General features: G+C 38.7%; 1 protein-coding gene across 9 annotated transcripts in view; it reads right to left on the bottom strand.

The window, feature by feature from the left end:
- The window catches only part of CFAP20DC (CFAP20 domain containing), a 233348-nt gene extending 227242 nt beyond the window's left edge, over nt 1-6106 (bottom strand). For all 9 annotated transcript variants that reach the window (XM_030307134.1, XM_030307130.1, XM_030307129.1 and 6 more), the window contains exons 1-3: nt 5766-6106; nt 3951-4040; nt 893-986 (exon numbers count right to left, since the gene is read on the bottom strand). In XM_030307134.1, coding sequence (XP_030162994.1) covers nt 893-986; nt 3951-4040; nt 5766-5786 — 205 coding nt within the window. In that variant the 5' untranslated portion in view covers nt 5787-6106. The remainder of the gene's footprint in view (nt 1-892; nt 987-3950; nt 4041-5765) is intronic.
- Between the last annotated feature and the right edge of the window lie 20887 nt (nt 6107-26993).

The following is a 26993-nucleotide window of genomic DNA, read 5'->3' on the forward strand; positions in this document are numbered from 1 at the left end:
ATTAACATAAAAAAATAACTGGCTGCTTATACTTAATAAACCACCTGAAATCTATAGTTAATAAATACATAGCATAAAGTTGATGAAAATCTGATTAATCATTTTGAAAAACTCTATTTCTTACATTGCCATCAGTTTACTCAAAGCCCAATTTGATAGGTGATAGAGTCCTGAATTTTAACCTTGGTTCTGCCAATAACTGGGCTTCTGATTGTAAATTCAGGTGATCTCTCAAGGTTCCTTCTGCTTTAAAATGCTGATCCGAATTTCCAATGTAAGAATTGAAAATCTACTCTTTGGGCTTTTGTTGAAACACATTTATATCTAAACATATTAAATATTAATATTCCTAATGGTATTACAAGTTGATGTGTCATTAACTAATGCCTTCTATAGTTTCTTACACAACTTTTTCTCATGAATTCATTCCTATCATTTAGAACTCCTGGGTTTATTTCAAAGCTTACCCTTAACTCTCTGATTTCTTGATGAGGAGCCAACCTCAGTGTGTTCATTGCAAAAGAACCACTGTCAGGATTAAGAGAGTTAATAAATGTGAAATGCTAGGGAAATCATAGGCACATACTAATTACTCAATAACTATCAGTACTATGATAATCAATGGCTATCAAATAATCTTCTAAATCTTCTTAAAAACACTTCCAGATTTCAAACTAACATTGAAACAGAATATATGTATTTATATAATGTTTATATATATTCAATACATATTATATAAAGCCTGGCAAAGGTTACTTCCTAAATTAAAAACAAGCCTATCACTTTAAGTAAACAGATGCCAGTAAAAATCAAACTAATGCCTGTGTAGTAGACCTAAAAGTATAACTTTAAGAATCAAATGTTAAGCTCTAATATTAAAAATCTTACTTACGGATTTGCTTATTCTCCTTTGGTAACTGGATTTTGTTTGTTTGGCTGCTCCCTTCCAGGACAAACACAAAGCTTTTAGCTTCTTTATCAAACTCCTGTAGAACAAAAATATAAACAATGGTATTTGGCTTCTATTATAAAATTGGAGCTGTAAACCCACAGAAAAAAAAGTCCCAGATTCAAATGACTTAAAAGTAGGCTCAGGCCTTGATGATACTTTCACCCTGAAATGTGCTGGGAACTGGAGTACAGAAGCCACACTATGTCACTTGAAAAATCCTCTTGTATCAAGAAACTCTTCCTCCCAAACTGTAAGAAGTTCCCCAGTTTCAGGGATTCCCACTACTAATTTAGTTTCCAGAGCTTACTCTTCCTCTCACTTTATTTATGTATTTCTAATGGCACAGGCTGAACATCACTCTGTGTTACAGTACAAAAAAATCATCTACGGGTGCCTGGGTGGCTCAGTCGGTTAAGTGTCAGATTTCGGCTCAGGTCACCATCTTGTGTTTCACGAGTTTGAACCCTGTGTCAGGCTCTGTGCTGACAGCTCAGAGCCTGGAGCCTGCTTCAGATTCTGTGTCTCCCTCTCTCTCTGCTCCTCACCCACTTGTGCTGTCTCTCAAAAATAAATAAACATTAAAAAAAATCATCTAACCTAAACTGTATCCAGTCCATAAGTTCCTTGGTGCCTGGCCATGGCTCATACAGAATTAATTATTGCCTTATTTTACTAGTGCCCTAATGTGAAGTTCTATGTATCACCTACTTAAAATCAGTACAAAGTAAAGTGTTAACAATTAAGGTAACTTAAAAAAAATCTAATGTAGGAGAAACATAAACAAAACAAAACCTGAAAATAAAAAGCCTCCTTATACGTGACAGTCCAATTTACATGACTTAAAGTGGGAATAGAAATTTTTTTCTATTTTTTTGAAGCAAATTCGAAATCTGAGTATAAATACCTGTTATAATATTTCACAGATCCTACCAATCTTCCATTCTGTATGTGTTAAGAAATGCATTGTAACTAATGGCTGCTAAGAATTAAATAACATTAAAATAAATCTGTATTGTATCCATCACAACAGCATCTCTCACGTATTTGAAATGAACACACATAGACTGAGTGTATTATTTATTCCATCTATACACAAGTTAGGTATATACTTAAAACCTTTCAACAGCTTACCCAAATCATCAACACAGTCCATAACCTGCCACGTGGTCTGGTCGCTGCCCAGTTTTTCAAACCTCAATCTTTCTCTCTCTCTCTCTCTCTCTCTCTCTCTCAGTTTTTCAAACCTCAATCTTTCTCTCTCTCTCTCTCTCTCTCTCTCTCTCTCTTTTTCAATCCTGGCCTTAGTGGCCTTCTTGCAATCTCTTAAAAATTCTAAGCTCTCTCCTGCACAAGGAATTGGTATGTGCTTTTCCCTTTACTTGAAACACTCTTCTCTCTACCAGCCCCACACAGTATATAGTTAGCTCTCAGAGATCCAATGTCATTTCCTTGGGGAAGTCTTTCCTACACTCCCTGCTCTATACCATCAGAGCATCTTTTAACTCTCATTCACAGTTCAGAGCTGTAGGATTTTAAGCAAGTTGCTTACTCTCTCTATGGCCTCAGTTTTAGCATCCAGAAAATTGGCATAAAGTACCTATCTCACAAGACTACTGTATAGATACATATAACGTGCTTAATGCTGGACTTGGCAAACAGTAAGCACTCAGTTAACAGTAGCTTTAAAGAGTTTTCCATAGAACAGGGCCCGCAAAAAGATATTCTTCTCTTTAGTTGTATAGGAGAGAAGAGAAAGAGAAAAGGATAAGGACGGATATAGGTTTTTAGATCTGGTGGCAGCAAGCTGAGACAGTTTCAATCTGATGGTATCAGTTTGCCCTGTGAAATGGGGTGTGAGGTCTTCTGGTGAGTCATTGAAGAGGGCCTGTCCTGGTTATAGGTTCGGAAGTAGGGGGTAGGGAGAATTGGTGGTTGAAACCCTGAAGATAATGAAGAAATAATCATTTTACGGGCGCCTGTGTGGCTCAGTTGGTTGAGCATCTGACTTCGGCTCAGGTCATGGATCTCGGGGTCTGTGGGTTCGAGCCCTGCATCAGACTCTGTGCTGACAGCTAAGAGCCTGGAGCCTGCTTCGGATTCCATGTCTCCCTCTCTCTCTGCCCTTCCCCTGCTTGTGCTCTGTGTCTTTCTCAAAAATAAATACACATTAAACATAATAATAATCATTTTAAAGACTAAGAGAACATAAAAAGAGAACTTTCCAGGCTGTTCACGTTGAATTTATAGGAATATTAATCTAAGAGGCTATAGATATTTTCTCCAAAGTTATTGAGGAGCCCCAAAACCAGCTCAGAAAAGATAAATGACTGGGGATTCCGAGACGGTTGGCCTTCGTTAGGCAAGCACTATGAAAGAACAAAAAGCAAGGGCATTCAAGGTTTTGCCCAGGAAGTGACTGAAATTACAGACTGTGGATTCTGGGCTAGAGAGTAAAGGAAGTGAAAACAGAGAACGTACAAGCCTAAATAAAACTAAGCACAGGGGAAGTAGAAAGGCCAGTGGCCTAAAGGTCTCAATTAGATTGAAGAACAAATACAGTGAGTAACTGAGCAAACAGCCTTAAGAACTGAAGCTCGGGGGCAGAGGGGCATGTCTCAATGTCTTACCGATTTCAGAGGCCCTGCAGTTTGCAGTGATAAGGTCCAGGGCGTGACAGTAGCAGTGGGGGCTGACACAGAGCCCAAGAGATTGTTAAGTGAAGAAATCAAGAAATTGGGAAGCACAAGGTTTGGAGAGATTTTCCTCACAAACACTGAAGTGACCTGAAACAGCAACAGGACTTGGCTTACAGAGAAGGGTTATGAGCCCTGTGCCAAAGCCTTAAAGGACTGAGGAGTGGTTTCTGGGAGAGCTGCAGCCAACAGCATCATGAATGAACCAGTAAATACAGTTCTGAAACCTTATCAAGTCCCTTTTGTTATAACCTTCATTCTCATTTCATTCCAGGATTTAGGTGGCTCTAGCTTCCAGCACTTACTTTCCAAATCACAGAGGGACTGCCAAGGATCTTCCATTTTGCTCCAGGATTTTTGCCCTGAGCACTAAAGATTTCAACAAATGCACCTCCCTAGAAAACAAAAACATTAAACATGTTTAAATTATAGTGAAAGGCAGTGCTAAGGAGGAAATAACACCCACCACAGAGTCTATAACCGCTGTTCCAGGCATCTGTCTGTTGAGTAGATCTGGGAAGAAACATTACCCCTGTTATAACTCCTACATTATACCCTGATTGTACTTAAGCCACAACCATTCTGATTTGGGTCACCTTGGAGAAATGGTTTAAGGAATTTTTTTTAAAGCACAATATACATTAAATTATGTTATACAAACCCTACAGTCTCTCAGTGTGGGGTTCCTTTACATGCCATGTATAAATCATGCTTACAAAACATTCTAGTCATGTCTGACTAAAAGGTTTAACTCAACTCTAGAGCCAGGCTAATAAATTCTGATAAATTATCTGTGGCTACAAGCTTTTCAGTCATACCGACCAGAGCTCCAACACTAGCTTTGGCATTTATTAAATGTCCAACCTTGAGAGCTATTTAACGTCTTGATTCTCCATCTGTAAAATGGGTTGTTGGATTACACGAGATAGTAAATAGACCATAAAGCACAATACCTTGTACATAGCAAGGGCTCAATAGTGTCAGCAATAATTATTCAAAAAAAGGGCGAATTGAATATATTGGCACTGGTCAATAAAAAAGCTTGGGAAAGAGTGAGGGACGGGAGACAATTCTTATTCTGAGCATTCCTAGATCTTTGCAGATATTTAATATAATTTGGAAATCTATAAAATCTGTACAAGGAAAACAGAGAATCATTTCTATAGACATGTGCTCCCTATTGTAAACCTGAGAATATGGAGGGCCATGCTTATGTAAAAATACTGAACACATAACTGAATATCCATAAGCTTTAATTATCAAAGAATAGAATTAAGATGATTATCTCTGAGGAAGAGTTAATTGCAAGAAATTGAGAATCTGAAATGAAGACTAAATATGCTTTTCTTTTATAGTCTGTTTTAATTATAAGCAGCAGATGAGCAAATCCGTCTGATTTTTGTAAAGAATTTCCAGCTTTTAATTATTCCCAATAATATAAAGATATTTTGGCTTCTTAGTTTTAACACAGTCACATTAAGACACTTAATCTCTTACTTAGCCAGTATCATGTGCAAACTGTGTGTAGGAACTAATTACTATAAATTACTATAACTTCTGGAATTAGGTCATATATCAAAAAAAATTTTAAATCTGAGGCAGTTTTTTCCCTCCCTTTTTAAAGAAAGCTCCTTGTACCTCGAAAAATACTCCTCCCCTCTTCCTTCCGCTTTCTCTGATTTTACAAGTTTCCCACAGTGGGCATATGCTTTTTTATAGCAATATATTTTACTTATATTACGTGAGATACCAGTGTGTATCAATAGTGAGAGGCACTTGGTAAAACTCAAGATTTATGGGCCCTGCCCTTTAGATTCCGGTCTAGGAGGTCTGGTTGGGGGTTTAAGATCTGCATTTTAATAAGTCACGGGCAATCCATACAGCTTGAAAAGAACTTGAGCTGACGACTGAACAAAAGCCAAATCACATGCCCAAACCTTGGCTGCCTTCTTCTTTTTTCTTTTGGAGTGAAGACCACACTCACCCAGTACTTCCTCCGCACCCAGAAAAAGACCCAGTTATGGGGGAATGGGGAGGGATCTTTGCCCTCACCCCGAATGCGAACTACCTCACCCTAGAGGAAAATACTATACACAGGTTGGAGAGTCGTTTCGGGTTACCTGGTACTCATTTTTGAACATTCCCGCAGGGGGCCCGGGGCTTGGGGGGCACGGAGTTCAGGGCGTCCAGGGAGTGGCGTGACCCTGATGGCTGGAAATCGGCGGGCCGGAGCCCCAGAGCCCGACCGCGGGTAAGGGAAGGGCTTCGTGCGTGGCCCCGACTCTTCTCAGCCCCTGGTCAGCTCCTCGTCGAGCCCCTGCCCCGCACCATCGCGACCCCCGCCTCAGGGGTGCCCAGGCATGAGATGGCGCAGCTGCCTGGGCGGGCTCCGGGCGGCCCCCTGGGGAGTGATTGTGTGCGTAACCTACGAAACGGGGAGCCCAAGCACTAAGTCACCGAAAACCGCCCGCTTGCCCGGGAGAGACGGGCGCACTCCCGCCGCCGCCCCGCCCCCGAATTCGATCGGAAAAGGGAGGGGCCGAGCGGCGCCAGCTATGGGACCGCACCCATTGGCTCCCACGAGGCGCCTGCGCGTTGAGCTCTGTGGGCTTCTTGCCTATGGGCACGTGAGATTACGCCGTGACGTCACGTTGCCCTGGCAACGTAGGGACACTCTTGTAGTTGTTGGACCGCCCAACCCGTGACTTGCGCTCTGTAAGGTCAAGACCTGTGTGTGCGGAAAAAGCCTAAAATGAGCCTGGTTTAGGAGCCACCACAGGTGCTGGACCCTTCTAGAAAACCTGTCGCGTCGGTTTGGTCTCCTTTATAACACCGTTAACTGGTAGGTTGCTGAAGGAAAGAGGCGTGGAATTGTGGAACCCTCACATGGCCTTTGGTTCGAAGGTTCCCAAACGTGGTCTCATTGAGGCAGTTATAGGAACTGCTAGCCCCTTTCATTGTTTCAGAAGGCCCAAGGAAGTAGGAGTATTTTACTCAAAATTACTGCACATGTTAAAAAGCCAAGGGTTTTTGCTCAAAATAATAACTACATACAGTATTGAGTCAGGCACTTTCCTAAGTTTAACTGTTCGGTTATTTCATTTAGTTTCTAGGTCAGAACCACTCTTTTTTTTTTTTTTTTTAATTTTTTTTTTCAACGTTTATTTATTTTTGGGACAGAGAGAGACGGAGCATGAACGGGGGAGGGGCAGAGAGAGAGGGAGACACAGAATCGGAAACAGGCTCCAGGCTCCGAGCCATCAGCCCAGAGCCCGACGCGGGGCTCGAACTCACGGACCGCGAGATCGTGACCTGGCTGAAGTCGGACGCTTGACCGACTGTGCCACCCAGGCGCCCCAGAACCACTCTTATAAGGTTATTATTATCAGTCTTTGGCTCAGAAAGGTAAAATAGCTTGCCCAAGATCACATGGCCAATAAGTGATGGAGCTGATTTGGTGCTCTTGTCTAATGTTGTACTCAAGGCTGAGTTAGCTCCTGGTATAGTGTTATTAATAACCAGGTACCACTCATGGAGCGCCTACTACAGGCCAAGTGCTTCACAGGTCTATAACTGTGTGACGTTAAGGATTAGTGTTCTTTCAGCTGAGAATATTTCATTTCAGCATTGATTAGGAATTTACTCAAGGACATGATGTTACTTTTTAGTTATGACTAAGCCTGATACTCTAATTCACCAAAAAGTCTTAAGTATTTGTGTCCCCTATAGTATGCCACCCACTGTGAATCATGCACAGCATGAGAAAATGAATGCTGTCTGGACCTGCTCCTTATCAAGGCTAAGAAAACTGATAAAGAACAAACTTATTTCAACACACTAAGTCTAACACTAGGTGTGTACACAGGCAGAGGTGAGGCTGCCACATAACGTTGCAGTAAAAATATCTAGAATCCAGAATCCCTGATTCCTAGAGCTCAAACCTAGTTCAATAAGTCTTTGGTTAGATTCTGTGCTGGACACATTGGGAATTATGGCCAATAGACATCGTCTCTTGTCTTAATAAGACTTGTTATCTACTGGGGACATTTATTCACTTATCAGATAATTCCTATGGTTGTAATATATGCTAGACACTATGCCAAGAACTAGGTATAGAGGAAAGGCCCCATCTCTATGGAGCTTACACATTCAAGGGGATGAGACACAATAAACATGTGAGTAAATAAATAATTACAACTTGTGATAAATCCCACGAATCTGGTGATAGGGAGTAACATTGGAAGGGCGTATTAGTTTCCTGTAACAGTTATAACAAGTTACCAAAAACTGGGTGCTTAAAACAACAGAAATGTATTCTCTCAAAGTTCTGGAGGACAGAAGACCAAAAATGAAGGTGTCAATAGGGCAGCGCTCTCTTTGGAAGCTTTAGAGGACAATCTGCTCCTTGCTTCTTCCAGCGTCTTGTGGATTTTAGCATTCCTTGACTTGTGACTGCATCTCTCCGGTCTCTGCCTCCGTGGTCACAATGAATACCTTTTCTTTTTTTGTGTGTATATCTTCCTCAGTATCTCTTAAAAGGACTATTATGATGACATCTAGGACTCACTTGGATAATTCAGGTTTATCTCTTTATTGCATGATCCTTAACTTAGTCACATCTGCAAGACCTGTTTTCCAGATAAGGAAACATTCACACCTTCCAAGGGGTAGATGTGGGCATCTTGGGGGTTGAAAGGAGGTCCAATTTTTTGGCCTGACACAAACGGTGACTTTCACTATAATACAAAGAAGTTTTAGATAAGTGCCTTAAGAGAAGCAAAAAGTCAGTGTGAGTACAGGGGGAATCCAGGAGACATCTTAAGGCTTTTAACAATCTACCTGGGTCACTGAAAAGCATGTTGTAACAACAAAGCTGAAGAGAAACTCACAACTTTGTCCTGTGTTATTTTCTTTCTCTCCTTATCATTATCTGTATTTATTTGTTTATATGTTTATCATCTGTCTTAAGTTATTAGAAGGTAAATTTGATGAGGGCAAGGATTTTTTTCTATGTTCATCATTATATCTCATCTTCTAGAGTAGTGCTTGGCACATAATAGGTGTTTTGTAAACACATATTTATTGATTGAATTAAAGGAACCTTGTCCTTTCAAATTCACCATGTCCAAAATAAAACTTCTCCAGACCTGGGCCTTTTCCATCCTTCCCACTCTCACTAATACCACAGTGCCTCCTGTATCCTCTCTTCCTGTGGCATAGCAGCCTCCAAGATGGCCTCCACTGATCCACATCTTCTGGTATGTTTGTCCTCTGTGTAATCTCCCCTGGGAAGTGTACTGGACCTAGCGACTCACTCTAATGAATATAGTATGATGCTGTTAGGTCATTTCCAAGAGTAGGTTACAAAAAGATATGATTGCCTTCTTGCTCAGCTGCTTTTACTCCCTTGGTCTGGTTCTTCTCCCTACTTCTGTCCTTATACAAAGAAATCAAGTTTCTATATTGTGAGTACCCCTGGAGAGGTCCATGTTGCAGGGAACTGATGTCTCCAGCCAAAAGTCAATGAAGACTTTAGGCCTGTCAGCAGTCACATGAGTTAGGTTTAGAAGTGAATCCTTCCCTGGTCAAGCCTTGAGGTAAATGCATCCCTGGTCAGTGCTTTCACTGCAGCCTTATGACTAAGCCAGAGTCAGAGGCATCCAGCTAAGTCATATCCTAATTTTTGACCCACAGAAATTATGAGGTATTTATTGTACACTAAATTTGAGGGTAATTTTTTACATAGCAGTAGATAAATAATACACTCCCATACCAATCCATCACCTAAACCTATTTATCTATCTATCTTTCCTCCATTGTAGTCTCTACTCGGATTTACCTATGATTTGCTCTTCCCTGAACTACTATGATAGCCTCCTAATTCACACATCATGTTGGCTTCCCTTCAAACCCATCTGCACATTGCAGTCATATTTATAACACACAAATCCAGTCATATCAGTCTCTTGCTTCTAACCCTTTTGTGACTATAAACCTGTCTTCCTTTCCAGGTTCAATATATACAATATGCAGCCCCCTTCATTTCAGTTTCTTTTAGTTCTTCATGTTCAACATGTGTGCTTCCACTGTAGGGTGCTGATATGTTCTTTTGAATAGATTACTTTTGCTCCCTTTTTTCTTTGGTTAAGGCCTACTTCTGTCAACACAGAGTTTAGATCAGGGGTTCCTTTCTCAGGGACACCTTCTCTGATTTCCCTGACTTGATCAGATCCCCCTATTTATAAGTTCTCATAACATCTTAGTACTTAACATTACTGAAATAATTGAAATTTTGTTGTGTTTATAATATTGGCCATCTCTGTTAGACTGTCGGTTTCAAGAGAGCAGGGACCATACCTGTTTTGTTTACCCTTGCATTCCTAGGGCCTAGTATACTAGCTCAACCTTGTACCTGGTATAACAAAACATTAGTTCCCCTGGATGAGTGAATGAGGGAGGGAGGAGATGAAGGATGAATATAATCTTAAAAGACAGGCATAGGTTTTGGTGTAGAGAAAATAAGAAGAAAGCAGTTGAAAATATGTTAAAGTAAATGGGTGAATTAATAATCTCAGTTTATTGATGGGAAAGCTAGTTATGGAGGTGATTAATCATAGTGCATCAGTAAGTCTCTTTACTCAGGTGTTTTTTTGTTATTTTATCACTGGTTTATTCAATTTAAGGCTAGAAGAAACCAGTATCATTTACTTCAATCTCCCTACCTCCTTGAGAGAAAGTAATTGTCCACTGTCCAGTTGCCCAGGGATTAAGTCATTGGGTCATTTCCTGACCCTCCTAACTCCAACAAGTTCAGGAGATTTATAATTGGACTTTGATTAACAAATAAGGGATAGGGCCTGTCCAGGCAATAGGCATTTCAAAGACGCCTGACTCAGATCAAAGTTGTTTTGTCTATGGTGAAATCTACCCTTACCAGTGTTAGTGGTGTCTATAAAGCAAAATTAGAGTGTGTACTACTTTAACAATATGAACTCAAAATGAGAGCTAGGAAGAGACCCAATTTCACAATATCAGATGTTCTTGTTTGATCTGGATGAATGCAAGCCCATAACTAAACTCTTGGATTTGGCTATGACTTTAAGAATGGCTACCAAAATTCAGCCCTGACACCAAAAACAAAAAAAATAAACTAAAACAAACTTGGCTTAAGCCAAGTTATTTATGTACATTATACAGTGAAACATTTTCTCTAATTTCTACAGTTTTTAAAGAAGTCAGTACATTTTGTAATTGTGCTAAATTGATTAACTTAATTTGACAGCCTTAAGAATTAGGCACTATACAAGCTTTAAAGTGTTTGTCTTTGTTCTACAAAGAAAGCAATTTGGTGGTGTATTAATGTTATTAAAGGATATTGGATGACATTTAAAATGGAATAGACTACTGTTTTTGAGGATGGTGGAATCTTTGTCAATGCCTTCAAGTTAGATGCTATGATTATCAATCTGACAAGAAATAGTATTCTTTTGAACTAAGAATATACAGTATTTACTACAATATAGTTGTAGCTTATATTTTGTTTGCAGTTCATAATCAAATTATTTGGCATAATGGGAAGGAAAAGATACTGGTTTGATGATCAAAGTTTGTTTTGCTGCACAATAATCTAGAAACATTTACTACTTGAAGAGTTATTTTATTCTATTTCCACATTATGGAATAACCTTATGAGTGACAATAATGCCAAGTTGATAGAATAATTTAAAAACTGTGACTATTTTATAGTTAAAGTAAGTTGAGAAAAATCAGTGATACCTGAGTCATCCATCTGACTTTTGATTTGAGAGTAGTGATGTCTTCTTTTTTCAAGAAGGTGGGGTGTAGGGAAATATTTTGAGGGTTTTACTGTTGATAGATTTTTTTTCCCCCTCTCTGGTCGATGAGGTTCTAATGACACTTTCCTGCCTATACCTTTAGATGACCAAATACTTCAAAATTCATGTATTAACTTGAAATTTCCCAAACTAGCTACTACCTGATGATTTTCTCAGGGGGAAAAAAAAACTATTCCAGTAGTTGAATATTTAGGTGTAAATACTTCTCTAAGATAGTTTTATAGAATAAGCACTTAGATTTAGAAAAATGAATATAGTTGTAAAATGCATCCTTGAAAAGATTAAATGAAGTGAGCTGATATTTTTTTTCTTTTTTTTAATTATTTATTTTTAAATTTACATCCAAGTTAGTTAGTATATAGTGTAACAATGATTTCAGGAGTAGATTCCTTAATACCTCTTACCCATTTAGCCCATGTCCCCTCCCACAACCCCTCCAGCAACCCTCAGTTTGTTCTCTATATTTAAGAGTTTTTTATGTTTTGTTCCCCTCCCTGTTTTTATATTATTTTATATTATTTATATTATATTTATATTTATATTATTTTTGCTCCCCTTCCCTTATGTTCATCTGTTTTGTATCTTAAAGTCCTCACATGAGTGAAGTCATATGATATTTGTCTTTCTCTGACTAATTTCGCTTAGCATAATGCCCTCTAGTTCCAGCCACGTAGTTGCAAAGGCAAGGTTTCATTCTTTTTGATTGCCGAGTAATACTCCATTGTATATATATACCACTTCTTCTTTATCCATTCTTCCATCGATGGACATTTGTGCTCTTTCCATACTTTGGCTATTGTTGACAGCACTGCTATAAACATTGGGGTACATGTGCCCCTTCAAAACAGCACACCTGTATCCCTTGGATAAATACCTAGTAGTGCAGTTGCTGGATCGTAGGGTAGTTCTATTTTTAATTTTTTGAGGAACCTCCATACTGTTTTCCAGAGTGGCTGCATCAGTTTGCATTCCCACCAGCAGTGCAGAAGAGATCCTCTTTCTTCGCATCCTCGCCAACATCTGTTGTTGCCTGAGTTGTTAGTGTTAGCCATTCTGACAGGTGTGAGGGGGTATCTCATTGTGGTTTTGATTTGTATTTCCTTGATGATGAGTGATGTGGAGCATTTTTTCATGTGTCGCTTGGCCATCTGGATGTCTTCTTTGGAGAAGTGTCTATTCATGTCTTTTGTCCATTTCTTCACCGGATTATTTGTTTTTTGGGTGTTGAGTTTGGTAAGTTCTCTATAGATTTTGGATACTAACCCTTTATCGGATATGTTGTTTGCAAATATCTTCTCCCATTCTGTCAGTTGCGTTTTAGTTTTGCTGATAGTTTCCTTCGCTGTGCAGAAGCTTTTTATTTTGAGGTCCCAATAGATCATTTTTGCTTTTGTTTCCCTTGCCTCCAGAGACGTGTTGAGTAAGAAATTGCTGCGACTGATATCAAAGACGTTTTTGCCTTCTTTCTCCTTGAGGATTTTGATGGCTTCCTGTCTTACATTTAGGTCTTTCATCCATTTTGAGTTTATTTTTGTGTATGGTGTAAGAAGTGTTCCAGGTTCATTTTTCTGCATGTTGCTGTCCAGTTTTCCCAGCACCAGTTGCTGAAGAGACTGTCTTTAATCCATTGTATATTCTTTCCTGCTTTGTCAAAGATTAGTTGGCCATACATTTGTGGGTCTATTTCTGGGTTCTCTATTCTGTTCCATTGATCTGAGTGTCTGTTTTTGTGCCAGTACCATACTGTCTTGATGATTACAGCTGTGTGATACATCTTGAAGTCCAGGATTGTGATGCCTCCAGCTTTGGTTTTCTTTTTCAAGATTGCTTGGGTATTCAGGGTCTTTTCTGGTTCCATACAAATTTTAGGATTGTTTGTTCTAGCTCTGTGAAGGATGCTGGTGTTATTTTGATAGGGATTGCATTGAATATCTAGATTGCTTTGGGTTGTATTGACGTTTTAACAATATTTGTTATTCCAATCCAGGAGCATGGAATATTTTTCCATTTTTTTGTGTCTTCTTCAATTTCTTTCATAAGCTTTCTATAGTTTTCAGTGTATAGATTTTTCACCTCTTTGGTTAGCTTTATCCCTAGGTATTTTATGGTTTTTGGTGCAATTGTAAATGGGATCGATTCTTTGATTTCTCTTTCTGTTGCTTCATTATTGGTGTATAGGAATGCAGCCAATTTCTGTGCATTGACTTTATATCCTGCAACTTTGCTGAATTCATGGATCAGTTTTAGCAGTTTTTTGGTGGAATCTTTAGGGTTTTCATAAAGAGTATCATGTTATCTGCCAAGAGTGAAAGTTTGACCAAGGTGAGCTGATATTTAATACCAGTTTGTCTTTAAATATATAAATACTCTTTTGTTGTCAGAAAAAGTTGTTAGATCTCAGTAGCAAGTTTTTTCTTGTATAACCTAAATATATAACCTATGTAACCTAAATATATATATTATAAATATAATAATATATAATATAACTAATATATTATACAATTATATTATATAAATATATTATATATATTATAAATATATGTATTTCTTATGTAACCTAAAGATATAACCTATATAAGTGGCTAACCTAAAGCCGGTTAGTGTTGACTCATGCTAAGAAGGCTATATAGAAAACAGGATATGCACATGCAAAAAAAAGAAAAAATGAGGTTGGATCCTTACCTTATGCTACATAAAAAACAAACAAACAACAACAACAAAAAACCTCAAAATGGATCAAAGACGTAAAGATAAAACTTAAAAACTATAAAACTATGTTTTAGAAGAAAACATAGAGGAAGAGCTTCATGTCACTGGATTTGACAATGATTTCTTGGATATGACATAAAAGCACAGGCAACAAATCTAAAAAAAGACAAATGAGACAGCATTAAAATTTAAAACTTAACGTGCATCAAAGGACACAATCAGCAGAGTGAAAAAGCTGCCTGTGAAATGAGAAGAAACATTTGCAAATCATATATCTGATAATGTGTATATTTAGAATATACAAAGAACTTCTACAACTCTACAACAACAACAAAGTCACTTGATTAAAAAATGGGCAAAGGTCTTGAAAATATATTACAAACGGCCAATAATCACATGAGAAGTTGTTCAACATTACAAATCATCAAGGAATTGCAATTCAGGGGCGCCCGGGTGGCTTAGTCGGTTAAGTGTCCGACTTTGGCTAGGTCATGATCTCGCAGTTTGTGGGTTTGAACTCCAAGTCGGGCCCTCTGCTGACAACTCGGGGCCTGGAGCCTGCTTTGGATTCTGTGTCTCCCTCTCTCTCTGCCCCTCCCATGCTCATGCTCTGTCTGTTTGTCTCTCTCTCTCTCAAAAAATTTTAAAAAAATTAAAAAAAAAAAGGATTTGCAATTCAGAATCTTAATGAATTATCACCTCACACCCATGAGGACGGCTCATATTCAAAACATGTAAAATTATAAGTGTTGATGAAGATGTGGAAAAATTAGAACTTGTGCAGTGTTGGTGGCAATGTAAAATGGTGCAGCAGCTATGGAGAATAGTATGTCAGTTCCTCAAGTAATTAATATAAAGTTATATGATTCACTTCTGAGTATGTATTCAAAGAAAATGAAAGCAGGTCTAGAAAAGAGGTATTTGTACACCTATGTTCTTAACAGCATTATTCACAACATTTAAAAGTGGAAGCAACCCAAGTGTCCATGGATGGATGAATGGATAAATAAAATGTGATATATACAATCAATGGAGTATTATTCAGCCTTAAAAAGGAAGGAAATTTTAACACACACCACAACATGGATGAACCTTGAGGACATTATGCTAAGTGAAATAAGCAAATTACACAAACATACACACACATACAAACATACTATATGACTCCACCTATAAAGTATATAGAGCAGAAAAAAATCATAGAATCAGAAAGTAAAATGATGGTTGCCAGGGAATGGGTGGAGCAGGGAGAAGTGAGAAGTTGTTGTTTAATGGGTGTAGAGTTTAAGTTTCACACGATGAAACAATTCTGGAGATTGCACGACAGTGTAAATATACTTAATAATACTGAACTATACACATAAAAATGTTTAAGATGGCAGGGCGCCTGGGTGGCTCAGTCAGTTTAGCATCTGACTTGGCTCAGGTCATGATCTTGCGGTCTGTGGGTTTGAGCCCTATGTCAGGCTCTGTGCTGAAAGCTCGGAACCTAGAGCCTGCTTCGGATTCTGTGTTTCCCTCTCTCTCTCTCTCTCTCTGCGCCTCCCCTGCTCATGCTCTCTCTCTCTGTCTCTGTCTCACAAAAATGAATAAAAAATGTTAAAAAAATTAAAATATTTAAGATGGCAAATTTTATGGGTTTTTTTAACCATAATTTTCAAAAATTTTATGGGGGGAAGGGAACTAATTAGGGAAAAAAGATCTAAAAAATGCTCTTAGAAACAGCTTGAGAAACACTGTTACTAATAATTATATGTGTGTGTGTGTGTGTGTGTGTGTGTATGTGTGTGTGTGTACGTGCATGCATGTATGTGCATGCCCAGGCATGTCCATTTTAGCGGAACTATTTAAAGTTGGAGTGCTTTACTACTAAATACATAGCATAATAGCATGTATCTCCTAAGAATGAGGATAATCTCCTACATACCATTTTATACCATAACACTACATATATATTATACCTCAGTATCATTATCACATTCAAGAAATTTAATATTGAACAATAATAAATTTTGATATTCAATCTATGTTCACATTTCTCCAGTTCTCCTAATGTTTTTTTTTCCACACAGGGTCAATCAAGGACCATACTTCAAATTTGGTTGTAATTTTAGTCTCCTTTATTTAGAACAATTGGGGTCTTTCAAGATGTTGGCATTTTGGATAGTTCACACCAGTTGTTTGGTAGAATGTCCTTCAATATGGGTTTGTCTAATTGTTTTCTATGACTAAATTAGACACTTAGGACAAAAAATCACTACATAAGTGATATAATGCATCCCTTTTGGAGAGAAATAATACCAGTTTGTCTCATTATTGTGATGTTGAGACTATTTGGTTAATTAAAGTGGTGAGTAGATTTTTCTATTAATATTTTTTATTTGTTTCTAATAAAAGGCATATATGCTTAGTTCAGAAAACTTGAAAAATGCAAAAGAAAAGAAAATCACTATAATTTCACTGCAAAGAAATAAACATTGTTATTGTTTTGTGCATGTCCTTAAGCAGTCTTCTATTGTTCATAATATAGTTATTCCAACTTTTATCTATTTAAAATTTTTGCTTTTATAAATAGCCCAGTAGTGAACATCATTGTCCCCTTCAAATCTTTGTCCTAATTTTTAAAAATTATTTCTGTAGGATTTCTAAAATGTCAGTTGTTTGATTAAAAGGTATTAACTTTTTCACTTTTGCTATTATATTCTCTGATTTTTATTTGGGTATATAGTACTCAAAAATTCCTCATCGAATGTGAACACTTCTGTTTCAACAGAATAAACAAATTAGTGTAAGAACCAGGTAGAGACTGGCTGTCTGCATTCTGTGCAACTAGTAGAAAAAGTCTTAACTGGCCTAACCCAGTCTATGGCAAGGTTTTTCTGAAATCCTATATCCATAGGTGATCCAATCAGCTGAGGACAGGGCAAAGCAGGTATAGGATATAAGCAGCACTGTTAGGAAGCAGATTTTCTGAAGGAATGATGTAACAGGAAGAGATATTTGTCATTTCTAGTATGTTTAGTTTAACACTTGCTTTAAAGAAAAAAGTCTTTCTCAATGTGTTTGTTTTTGTATTTGGCACATAACATTCATTAAAAGTATCATTTCCCCCATGGTTTCCACCACAGGTCAAAATAATTTCCGATCTGTGATTAACTCCACTCCATTCTCTGTTATGTGGTATTGTACTCTTTCTAATACACAAATATGCTCTTGTCCCTCCACTGCTTAAATGCTCTTTAGTGATTTCTTACCGCTGTTAAGACAAAGGCCTTGCTTGGTAGTTGAGTGGATGTGAGAGATAAGGAAAAGGGGAGATTAAAGGATCCTGTCAGTTTATTGCTCAGATAACTGGGTGAATGGTGAGGTCATTCATGAGGAAGATCAGATTATAAGTTAAATTTAGATGGAATAAATTTGAGGTACCTGTGGGACATGCAATTTGAGCTATTGAATAGGTGGTTGGGTAAATTGTTCTAAAATCCAGGATGGAGATTAATTAGGGCTAGAGATACAGAATCAGGAGTTACCAAGTTCAGATGGTAAGTAAAGACTCTGAGATAGTGGAGTAGAAAAACCAGACAGACTAGAGTAAGAAGAAAAGAAAGCTTGGGCAGAAATGACATGTGAGAGTTGGATAAAGGATCAAAAGGGAGCAGTCAAAAAAGTAGGAGAAAGACCATATATATTTGGTGACTCCTGTGCCAGTGGTGTAAAGGTCTTTCAAGAAAGGGATAGGACAGCAAATGCCTATGCTTCTGAGATTCCAAATAAGACTTGAAAAGTAACCTGGGAATCAGCAGTGACCTCTGCAAGATTACTTTTGTTAGAGCCTTTCACTTAGAAGCCAGACTCCAGTAGACTGAGGAGTGATTGGCAAGTAAGAAAGTGGTGACAGCAAGTGAAGACAACGCTCAAGAAGTTTGGTTGTGAAAGGCAGTAGAGAAACTTTAATAGCTAGCGCTAGGGAGTTTACAGATTTTTTAATTATTTGTTCCCATTGGGAGAGACTTGGATTTTGAAGATTCAGAGGAGAGAGAGAATCATGTGGAGATCCCTGAAAAGGAATCTAGAAAATCCCTGAAAAAAAGTCTAGGATGTAGACTCTTATTACATTTTCCTGGATTATTTGAAATTTAATTTTATATTCTTGAATAAAATTTTAGTATGCAGGCTCTTTTGAAGGCTACAATTATAATGTACCTTTCCACTAGTAGGAACAAAAGCAAAATAATTTTTTTGTGTGTGAGCACCTTAAATTAATGTGATTTAATTGAGTATTAAAGACCTGTTATACAGACTACTGATGGCTTTTTTTGTTCAAGTATTATGAATAGAAATGTGTATGTGGTGATCTTTAAATAAATGTTCTACCATAGTTCTGTAAAACTATACGGGAATTTACAATTGGAGGCAAAAATAAAGAGCCAAGTGCAAAAACTTACAAAGCCTCAAAATTATGCAAGGAGCTAATCTGAATATCAAAGGACAGAGGATATAATTTATTTGTTATTATAAATTCTGTCTGGAAACTTCTTTTTCATACTATGTCAAAAACCCTTAAACATTCATAGTTTAAAATAGTCTATTTGCTGCTTTATAAAAAAGATTATGAATTTACTTTAAAAATAATTTTGTCACTGTTAACATTGGAGATAAAATTGCATCAGTACCCTTTCATGAAGATGGTTTTACTTAGGAACCAGATCATAATGTTAAAAATAAGCAAAAAAACAGGTTATGGTATCCAAAATTTTGGATCTTGAAGATGTTTGAACTGATTTGGTGATCATGTTATTATTCTGCTATTATATTGCTATCTTGTATAATAGAAATTTTGCTTTATTTGAGTACATTTCCCAAAACAGAAGTTAATAATTTGCACATTTGTTCTTTCAGCACTCTTTGTGTTTAAAGGGATTGAATGCTAAACTGAAACTGGCTCACACAATAAATAGTTGATTATTGGTTCATGTAACTTAGCTGACCAGAGTAGATCCAGCTATATCCCGAGCTCCAAAAGCATTGCCAGATTCTTTTGCTATATTCTTTTCACTAGTTTAGCTTAATCCCTAGGCAAGCTCACAAAATTGCTGCAGATTTCTCAATCTCATTTCCTTATTTCTAAGTAGAACATTTAGAGCCAAAGTCCTTACATCACCTTAATTTGAATTGACTGAGATCAAATGCCTATCTCTACCAACCACAGTGGTCAGATAAATGTACATCCACATTGGCTTAAGACTGGGTTGTATCTATTTTTTAAAAATAGATATTACTTTATTTTATTTATTTTTAAAATATTCATTTATATTTTGAAAGAGAGAAAGAGAACACATATGTGTAAGCAGGGGAGGGGCAGAGAGAAAGGGAGACAGAGGATCCAAAGGGGGCTCTGTGCGGACAGCAGAGAGCTGAATGCAGGGCTCAAACACACAAACTGTGAGACCATGATCTGAGCTGAAGTTGTATGCTCAACCCATTGAGTCACCCAGGCACTCCTAAATATTCTAAGCTATAGATTTATAGAAAAATCAAATATATAGTATAAAGAATTCCCATATACCCCACATTCACCTTCCCCAATTACATCTTACATTAGTAACAATAAAGCAATATTGATACAATATTTTTAAATTAATTAATTTTTTTTTGCTTTATTTTATTTTATTTATTTTATTTTATTTTTTTTATGAAATTTATTGACAAATTGGTTTCCATACAACACCCAGTGCTCATCCCAAAAGGTGCCCTCCTCAATACCCATCACCCACCCTCCCCTCCCTCCCACCCCCCATCAACCCTCAGTTTGTTCTCAGTTTTTAACAGTCTCTTATGCTTTGGCTCTCTCCCACTCTAACCTCTTTTTTTTTTTTTTTTCCTTCCCCTCCCCCATGGGTTCCTGTTAAGTTTCTCAGGATCCACATAAGAGTGAAACCATATGGTATCTGTCTTTCTCTGTATGGCTTATTTCACTTAGCATTACACTCTCCAGTTCCATCCACGTTGCTACAAAGGGCCATATTTCATTTTTTCTCATTGCCACATAGTACTCCATTGTGTATATATACCACAATTTCTTTATCCATTCATCAGTTGATGGACATTTAGGCTCTTTCCATAATTTGGCTATTGTTGAGAGTGCTGCTATGAACATTGGGGTACAAGTGCCCCTATGCATCAGTACTCCTGTATCCCTTGGATAAATTCCTAGCAGTGCTATTGCTGGGTCATAGGGTAGGTCTGTTTTTAATTTTCTGAGGAACCTCCACACTGCTTTCCAGAGCGGCTGCACCAATTTGCATTCCCACCAACAGTGCAAGAGGGTTCCCGTTTCTCCACATCCTCTCCAGCATCTATAGTCTCCTGATTTGTTCATTTTGGCCACTCCGACTGGCGTGAGGTGATACCTGAGTGTGGTTTTGATTTGTATTTCCCTGATAAGGAGCGACGCTGAACATCTTTTCATGTGCCTGTTGGCCATCTGGATGTCTTCTTTAGAGAAGTGTCTATTCATGTTTTCTGCCCATTTCTTCACTGGGTTATTTGTTTTTCGGGTGTGGAGTTTGGTGAGCTCTTTATAGATTTTAGATACTAGCCCTTTGTCCGATATGTCATTTGCAAATATCTTTTCCCATTCCGTTGGTTGCCTTTTAGTTTTGTTGGTTGTTTCCTTTGCTGTGCAGAAGCTTTTTATCTTCATAAGGTCCCAGTAATTCACTTTTGCTTTTAATTCCCTTGCCTTTGGGGATGTGTCGAGTAAGAGATTGCTACGGCTGAGGTCAGAGAGATCTTTTCCTGCTTTCTCCTCTAAGGTTTTGATGGTTTCCTGTCTCACATTTAGGTCCTTTATCCATTTTGAATTTATTTTTGTAAATGGTGTGAGAAAGTGGTCTAGTTTCAACCTTCTGCATGTTGCTGTCCAGTTCTCCCAGCACCATTTGTTAAAGAGGCTGTCTTTTTTCCATTGGATGTTCTTTCCTGCTTTGTCAAAGATGAGTTGGCCATACGTTTGTGGGTCTAGTTCTGGGGTTTCTATTCTATTCCATTGGTCTGTGTGTCTGTTTTTGTGCCAATACCATGCTGTCTTGATGATGACAGCTTTGTAGTAGAGGCTAAAGTCTGGGATTGTGATGCCTCCTGCTTTGGTCTTCTTCTTCAAAATTCCTTTGGCTATTCGGGGCCTTTTGTGGTTCCATATGAATTTTAGGATTGCTTGTTCTAATTTCGAGAAGAATGCTGGTGCAATTTTGATTGGGATTGCATTGAATGTGTAGATAGCTTTGGGTAGTATTGACATTTTGACAATATTTATTTTTCCAATCCATGAGCAGGGAATGTCTTTCCATTTCTTTAAGTCTTCTTCAATTACCTTCATAAGCTTTCTATAGTTTTCAGCATACAGATCCTTTACATCTTTGGTTAGATTTATTCCTAGGTATTTTATGCTTCTTGGTGCAATTGTGAATGGGATCATTTTCTTTATTTGTCTTTCTGTTGCTTCATTGTTAGTGTATAAGAATGCAACTGATTTCTGGACATTGATTTTGTATCCTGCAACTTTGCTGAATTCATGTATCAGTTCTAGCAGACTTTTGGTGGAGTCTATCGGATTTTTCATGTATAATATCATGTCATCTGCAAAAAGCGAAAGCTTGACTTCATCTTTGCCAATTTTGATGCCTTTGATTTCCTTTTGTTGTCTGATTGCTGATGCTAGAACTTCCAGCACTATGTTAAACAACAGCGGTGAGAGTGGGCATCCCTGTCGTGTTCCTGATCTCAGGGAAAAAGCTCTCAGTTTTTCCCCGTTGAGGATGATGTTAGCTGTGGGCTTTTCATAAATGGCTTTTATGATCTTTAAGTATGTTCCTTCTATCCCGACTTTCTCAAGGGTTTTTATTAAGAAAGGCTGCTGGATTTTGTCAAAGGCCTTTTCTGCATCGATTGACAGGATCATATGGTTCTTCTCTTTTTTTTTGTTAATGTGATGTATCACGTTGATTGATTTGCGAATGTTGAACCAGCCCTGCATCCCAGGAATGAATCCCACTTGATCATGGTGAATAATTCTTTTTATATGCTGTTGAATTCGATTTGCTAGTATCTTATTGAGAATTTTTGCATCCATATTCATCAGGGATATTGGCCTGTAGTTCTCTTTTTTTACTGGGTCTCTGTCTGGTTTAGGAATCAAAGTAATACTGGCTTCATAGAATGAGTCTGGAAGTTTTCCTTCCCTTTCTATTTCTTGGAATAGCTTGAGAAGGATAGGTATTATCTCTGCTTTAAATGTCTGGTAGAACTCCCCTGGGAAGCCATCTGGTCCTGGACTCTTATTTGTTGGGAGATTTTTGATAACCGATTCAATTTCTTCGCTGGTTATGGGTCTGTTCAAGCTTTCTATTTCCTCCTGATTGAGTTTTGGAAGAGTGTGGGTGTTCAGGAATGTGTCCATTTCTTCCAGGTTGTCCAATTTGTTGGCATATAATTTTTCATAGTATTCCCTGATAATTGTTTGTATCTCTGAGGGATTGGTTGTAATAATTCCATTTTCATTCATGATTTTATCTATTTGGGTCATCTCCCTTTTCTTTTTGAGAAGCCTGGCTAGAGGTTTGTCAATTTTGTTTATTTTTTCAAAAAACCAACTCTTGGTTTCGTTGATCTGCTCTACAGTTTTTTTAGATTCTATATTGTTTATTTCTGCTCTGATCTTTATTATTTCTCTTCTTCTGCTGGGTTTAGGCTGCCTTTGCTGTTCTGCTTCTATTTCCTTTAGGTGTGCTGTTAGATTTTGTATTTGGGATTTTTCTTGTTTCTTGAGATAGGCCTGGATTGCAATGTATTTTCCTCTCAGGACTGCCTTCGCTGCATCCCAAAGCGTTTGGATTGTTGTATTTTCATTTTCGTTTGTTTCCATATATTTTTTGATTTCTTCTCTAATTGCCTGGTTGACCCACTCATTCGTTAGTAGGGTGTTCTTTAACCTCCACGCTTTTGGAGGTTTTCCAGACTTTTTCCTGTGGTTGATTTCAAGCTTCATAGCATTGTGGTCTGAAAGTATGCATGGTATAATTTCAATTCTTGTAAACTTATGAAGGGCTGTTTTGTGACCCAGTATATGATCTATCTTGGAGAATGTTCCATGTGCACTCGAGAAGAAAGTATATTCTGTTGCTTTGGGATGCAGAGTTCTAAATATATCTGTCAAGTCCATCTGATCCAATGTCTCATTCAGGGCCCTTGTTTCTTTATTGACTGTGTGTCTAGATGATCTATCCATTTCTGTAAGTGGGGTGTTAAAGTCCCCAGCAATGACCACATTCTTATCAATAAGGTTGCTTCTGTTTATGAGTAATTGTTTTATATACTTGGGGGCTCCGGTATTCGGCGCATAGACATTTATAATTGTTAGCTCTTCCTGATGGATAGACCCTGTAACTATTATATAATGTCCTTCTTCATCTCTTGTTACAGCCTTTAATTTAAAGTCTAGTTTGTCTGATATAAGTATGGCTACTCCAGCTTTCTTTTGGCTTCCAGTAGCATGATAAATAGTTCTCCATCCCCTCACTCTGAATCTAAAGGTGTCCTCAGGTCTAAAATGAGTCTCTTGTAGACAGCAAATAGATGGGTCTTGTTTTTTTATCCATTCTGATACCCTATGTCTTTTGGTTGGCGCATTTAATCCGTTTACATTCAGTGTTATTATAGAAAGATACGGGTTTAGAGTCATTGTGATGTCTGTATGTTTTATGCTTGTAGTGATGTCTCTGGTACTTTGTCTCACAGGGTCCCCCTTAGGATCTCTTGTAGGGCTGGTTTAGTGGTGACAAATTCCTTCAGTTTTTGTTTGTTTGGGAAGACCTTTATCTCTCCTTCTATTCTAAATGACAGACTTGCTGGATAAAGGATTCTCGGCTGCATATTTTTGCTGTCTAGCACCCTGAAAATCTCGTGCCAATTCTTTCTGGCCTGCCAAGTTTCAAAAGAGAGATCAGTCACGAGTCTTATAGGTCTCCCTTTATATGTGAGGGCACGTTTACCCCTTGCTGCTTTCAGAATTTTCTCTTTATCCTTGTATTTTGCCAGTTTCACTATGATATGTCGTGCAGAAGATCGATTCAAGTTACGTCTGAAGGGAGTTCTCTGTGCCTCTTGGATTTCAATGCCTTTTTCCTTCCCCAGTTCAGGGAAGTTCTCAGCTATTATTTCTTCAAGTACCCCTTCAGCACCTTTCCCTCTCTCTTCCTCCTCTGGGATACCAATTATGCATATATTATTTCTTTTTAGTGTATCACTTAGTTCTCTAATTTTCCCCTCATACTCCTGGATTTTTTTATCTCTCTTTTTCTCAGCTTCCTCTTTTTCCATAACTTTATCTTCTAGTTCACCTATTCTCTCCTCTGCCTCTTCCATCCGAGCCGTGGTGGTTTGCATTTTGTTTTGCATTTCATTTAAAGCGTTTTTCAGCTCCTCGTGACTGTTCCTTAGTCCCTTGATCTCTGTAGCAAGAGATTCTCTGCTGTCCTGTACACTGTTTTCCAGCCCAGCGATTAATTTTATGACTATTATTCTAAATTCACTTTCTGTTATATTATTTAAATCCTTTTTGATCAGCTCATTAGCTGTTGTTATTTCCTGGAGATTCTTCTGAGGGGAATTCTTCCGCTTGGTCATTTTGGATAGTCCCTGGTGCGGTGAGGACCTGCAGGGCACTTCCCCTGTGCTGTGGTGTATAACTGGAGTTGGTGGGCGGGGCCGCAGTCAGTCCTGATGTCTGCCCCCAGCCCACCGCTGGGGCCACAGTCAGACTGGTGTGTGCCTTCTCTTCCCCTCTCCTAGGGGCGGGATTCACTGTGGGGTGGCGTGGCCCGTCTGGGCTACTTGCACACTGCCAGGCTTGTGATGCTGGGGATCTGGGGTGGGAAGGCAAGGTGCACGGCGGGAGGGGGGGCAGGCTTAGCTCGCTTCTCCTTAGGTGATCCACTTCAGGAGGGGCCCTGTGGCAGCCGGAGGGAGTCAGATCCGCTGCCGGAGGTTTGGCTCCGCAGAAGCACAGAGTTGGGTGTTTGCGCGGAGCGAGCAATTTCCCTGGCCGGAACCGGTTCCCTTTGGGATTTTGGCTGGGGGATGGGCGGGGGAGATGGCGCTGGCGAGCACCTTTGTTCCCCGCCAAACTGAGCTCTGTCGTCCGGGGGCTCTGCAGCTCACCCTCCCTTTGTCCTCCAGCCTTCCCGCTTTTGGAGCAGAGCTGTTAACTTATGACCTCCCAGACGCTAAGTCGCGCTTGCTGTGGGAACACAGTCCGTCAGGCCCCTCCGCTTTTGCCAGCCGGACTCGGGGGCTCTGCTTGGCTGGCGAGCCGCCCCTCCGCCCCGGCTCCCTCCCGCCAGTCCGTGGAGCGCGCACCGCCTCGCCGCCCTTCCTACCCTCTTCTGTGGGCCTCTCGTCTGCACTTGGGTCCGGTGACTCCGTTCTGCTAATCCTCTGGCGGTTTTCTGGGTTATTTAGGCAGGTGTAGGTGGAATCTAAGTGATCAGCAGGACGCGCGGTGATCCCAGCGTCCTCCTACGCCGCCATCTTCCTGCGCCTTAAATTAATTAATTTTTAAATTTACAACCAAGTTAGTTAGCATATAGTCCAACAATGATTTCAGGAGTAGATTCCAGTGATTCATCCCCTATGTATAACCCCCAGTGCTCATCCCAAGTGTCTTCCTTAATGCCCCTTACCAATTAAGCCCATCCCCCCTCCCATAACCCCTCCAGCAACCCTCAGTTTGTTCTCTATATTTAAGAGTTTTTTATGTTTTGTCCCCCTCCCTGTTTTTATATTATATTATTTATATTATATTTATATTTATATTATTTTTGCTCCCCTTCCCTTATGTTCATCTGTTTTGTATCTTAAAGTCCTCCTATGAATGAAGTCATACGATATTTGTCTTTCTCTAATTTCGCTTAGTATAATGCCCTCTAGTTCCAGCCACGTAGTTGCAAAGGCAAAATTTCATTCTTTTTGATTGCCGAGTAATACTGCATCACATGCGCGAGCGTGCGCGCGTGTGTGTGTGTGTATACACACACATGTATATATGTATGTGTATATCTACATACACACATATATATGTATGTATATGTATATATACCATGTCTTTTTTATCCATTCATCCATTGGTGGACATTTGAGCCCTTTCCATACTTTGACTGTTGTTGATAGTGCTGCTATAAACATTGGGGTGCACGTGTCCCTTTGACACAGCATACCTGTATCCCTTGGATAAATACCTAGTATTGACTTCTTCCTTGCTGGTTCAGATGCCTTTTATTCCTTTGTGTTGTCTGATTGCTGCGGCTAAGACTTCCAATATTATGTTGAATAACAATGGCAAGAGTGGAAATCCCTGTTGTGTCCAGACTTTAGGGGAAAGCTTTCAGTTTTTTCCTGTTGAGGACGATATTAGCAGTGGGTCTTTCATATATGACTTTCATGATCTTGAGGTATGATCCTTCTATCCCTACTTTCTTGAGGGTTTTTCTCAAGAAAGGATGCTGTATTTTGTCAAATGTTTTCTCTGCATCTATTGAGAGGATCATGTGGTTCTTGTCTTTTTTTTTTTTAATTTTTGATGTGATGTATCACATTGATTGTTTTGCAGATATTGGACCAGCTCTGCATCCCACTTGGTTGTGGTGAATAATTCTTTTAACATATTGTTGGATCCACTTGGCTAGTGTCTTGTTGAGGATTTTTGCCTCCATGTTCATCAGGGAAATT

This window comes from Lynx canadensis, chromosome A2 (genome assembly GCF_007474595.2).
Source record: "Lynx canadensis isolate LIC74 chromosome A2, mLynCan4.pri.v2, whole genome shotgun sequence".
NCBI classification, from domain to species: Eukaryota; Metazoa; Chordata; class Mammalia; order Carnivora; family Felidae; genus Lynx; species Lynx canadensis.